Source organism: Belonocnema kinseyi, chromosome 2 (assembly GCF_010883055.1).
Source record: "Belonocnema kinseyi isolate 2016_QV_RU_SX_M_011 chromosome 2, B_treatae_v1, whole genome shotgun sequence".
Lineage (NCBI taxonomy): Eukaryota > Metazoa > Arthropoda > Insecta > Hymenoptera > Cynipidae > Belonocnema > Belonocnema kinseyi.
Window position 1 is genome coordinate 107,771,078 of NC_046658.1, and position 2,746 is coordinate 107,773,823.

At 26.5% G+C, this 2,746-nt stretch overlaps 1 protein-coding gene across 1 annotated transcript; it reads right to left on the reverse strand.

Moving 5' to 3' along the window:
- Positions 1 to 621: 621 nt before the first annotated feature.
- LOC117168520 lies at positions 622 to 1,445 on the reverse strand. Its single transcript, XM_033354254.1, has 5 exons — positions 1,363 to 1,445; positions 1,215 to 1,293; positions 1,074 to 1,144; positions 883 to 994; positions 622 to 768 (listed from the first exon to the last, which is right to left on the reverse strand). Exons 1-5 carry the CDS (start codon positions 1,405 to 1,407, stop codon positions 680 to 682), a joined length of 396 nt encoding a protein of 131 aa, XP_033210145.1. The 5' UTR covers positions 1,408 to 1,445; the 3' UTR covers positions 622 to 679.
- Between the last annotated feature and the right edge of the window lie 1,301 nt (positions 1,446 to 2,746).

A 2,746-nucleotide genomic window follows, 5' to 3' on the forward strand; every position in this document is an offset into this window, starting at 1 on the left:
AAAAGAGACATTCTAGGTATAAAAATACCTACCTGAAACATCACACTTAATTTTCTTTTAAATTATACACGTGCGAAAATAATGACGAGAGGAAAATACTATAAGAGTTCCATTTTATTTTTCTAGAAATGTTTACAAGAGCTTATGGGACTCTTGTAGAACAAAAGTACTAAAAACGTCCTACTTAATTTTATTTTGTATTTTTTAACATGACCTTTTTAGCATAAAAGCAGAAAATTTCAAAAAAATAAGATTAAAATTTCCTACTACTTTTGTACCAAAAATCATTTATTTCTTATAAAATTCAAAAATAAATTAATTAATTGAAATTTTTATAGTATTTTTGCCCAAAAAATTATTTAGGACTTGCACAAATTAAGAAAGATAATAATTGAGACGTTTCTGGTACTTTTGTCTCACACCTAATACTTTAGTATCTATTAAATTATCTGTATAAACTTGAAATTTTAATTATTTTATTATGGTATCAATGCGATAGAACAAAAATAAAGTGGTATAACATACACATAAAAAAATTATTCTCCTTATATTAGCTTTTAAATTTACAAATCGTATTAATTTATTTTATATCATTCCATATAAAAATGTTGTTTCCACTTGGCGCTTTTCATTTTTATTTACGCGTAAAATATCCTCAAAAAATTATATTTCTCAGTTCTTAGTCCTTCTTGTAATTTTCCTTTAGCTTTTTATCAACACATTTTTCCAGCTTCACATATGAATCACATTCGTCTTCGAAATCAAGCACTGTATAAAATTAAATGTAAAAAATTAAAATATTGTTTTGTGCATAAATTCGAATTAAAGACCGCAAAATGATAAAATACGAAATCATAAAATTAAATATTAATAAAAACTAACTTTCTTCCATACAATATTCGTAAGCCTCAACTACTTCTTTAGAATTTTCTGCTTCTGCTATCGCAACCAAGTATTCTATATATTTTTCCAGATAAAACTTCTTATCTTTAATCTGTAAAATGTATTTATAATTTTTCATAACTCTAATCACAATATTAAGTTAAGCATCTACATAAATTCGCTCAACTTACTATTTCTGCTTGTCTAGCTACACAAGTATTGAAGCAAGTAAGATCCACATCAGTTGATACGAATTCGTCAACTGAAATAAATTAAACCACAGATATTTAACATAACAAATAAACCAACATTTAAAAATCTGATATTTTTACCTGTAACGTTGAACTCCTTTAGACAGTGTTCAAAAGCATTATCGATTCTTTTCTCAACAGGATGACAGCTTATGTTCACCTGGTATAATAATTTTTATCATTCTTAACAACTTTTGTTAAAATAAATTATATGATTGTGATAACTTACCCCCATTGAGCAAAGTATTCCAAAAACTTTTAAAATGTTCTTCATTATGTCGTTCAGACTAATATTTGTTTCACTTATTCCTAGAAAGGAAAATAATACCAAACTAGCACTGGACTTGCAATAGATTTCTATCTTATATATATCTGTCTATATATATATATATATATATATATGTGTGTGTATTTGTGTGTACGCGCGCGTGTGTGTGTGTGTCTTTGGACAACTGGACATATATGTGCGTGTTTTCCCATGACTTCTAACAATTTTCTGCACATCACAGGAAACTAGATAGGAATCTCATATTATTCTAGGTGACAATAGCGCAGAAGCTTATGATAATAATATTAAAAAATTATAAATTATATCAATTAAGGCAGTTCAACAATTGCGAGTGAAATAATGCTGAGAATGTCCACTGTTGCGTCAAGCATACCAACGCAAATTAAAGTAAATTAAGTATTTTTAATAAATTAAATTAAATATTTACTAAAAATTGGAAACTTAATAAGGGGCGTCTGTAAAATATGCTACCAATTTAAGGCTATTTTTAACCCACGTCCCCCACCCCTAAAAGTCATGTATCCGTTAGCTAAATACGAATTTCACGTTAATTATACATTTTTCAAAGTTTATTGCCGATATGACTACGTGACCTTCTAGTAAACTATACGCCAAAAGATTAATTTTCGAATGCAGCAAACGATTGAACAATAAAAAACAGTTGAACTTTCGACCAAAAAATATGAAGTTAACAAAATATTTGCATTTTTAAGCTACTTATTAAATTTATAATTGAAAAGTGGAATTTTAAAACTACAAAGATAGACAACTACAAAGGGACAAATTTTTGATAAAACAGTTTGCTGAATTTTCTACTACAGATGAAATTTAAACAAATACATAAACTTTTAACCAAATATTTGTATATTTAACTAAGGAAAGATCAGTTTTCAACCAAAAATGGAATCGTTAAATTTTCCGTTAAATAAATTTTCTTTTTAAAAAGGAAAAACGAATTTCATCAAGTTGAATCGAATCAAAAAATACGACTTGTTTGTTAACAAAAACGTTAAATCCCCAAACAGATAAATTTAATAAAGTAGTTTAACTTTAAACCAAGTAGTTCAATGCAAATTGGGGGAAATTTGTCTTTTTGGCTATAACATTCAACAATTTGTATACATTTTTTCAGGACTGGTTAATTTTTTAAAATTAGCAATTAAACTTTTTTTAACATTCGTCTGTTTAGCTTAAAAAATTATGCCTTTTTGCATTAATTTAATCTTTTTTAGTAAAAATGCAACTGTCAGGTTAAAAATTAAACTGTCTCAGTAAAATTAACTTTTTTTCTGAAAATTGGTATTTTCGTCTCGAAAATTCAAAA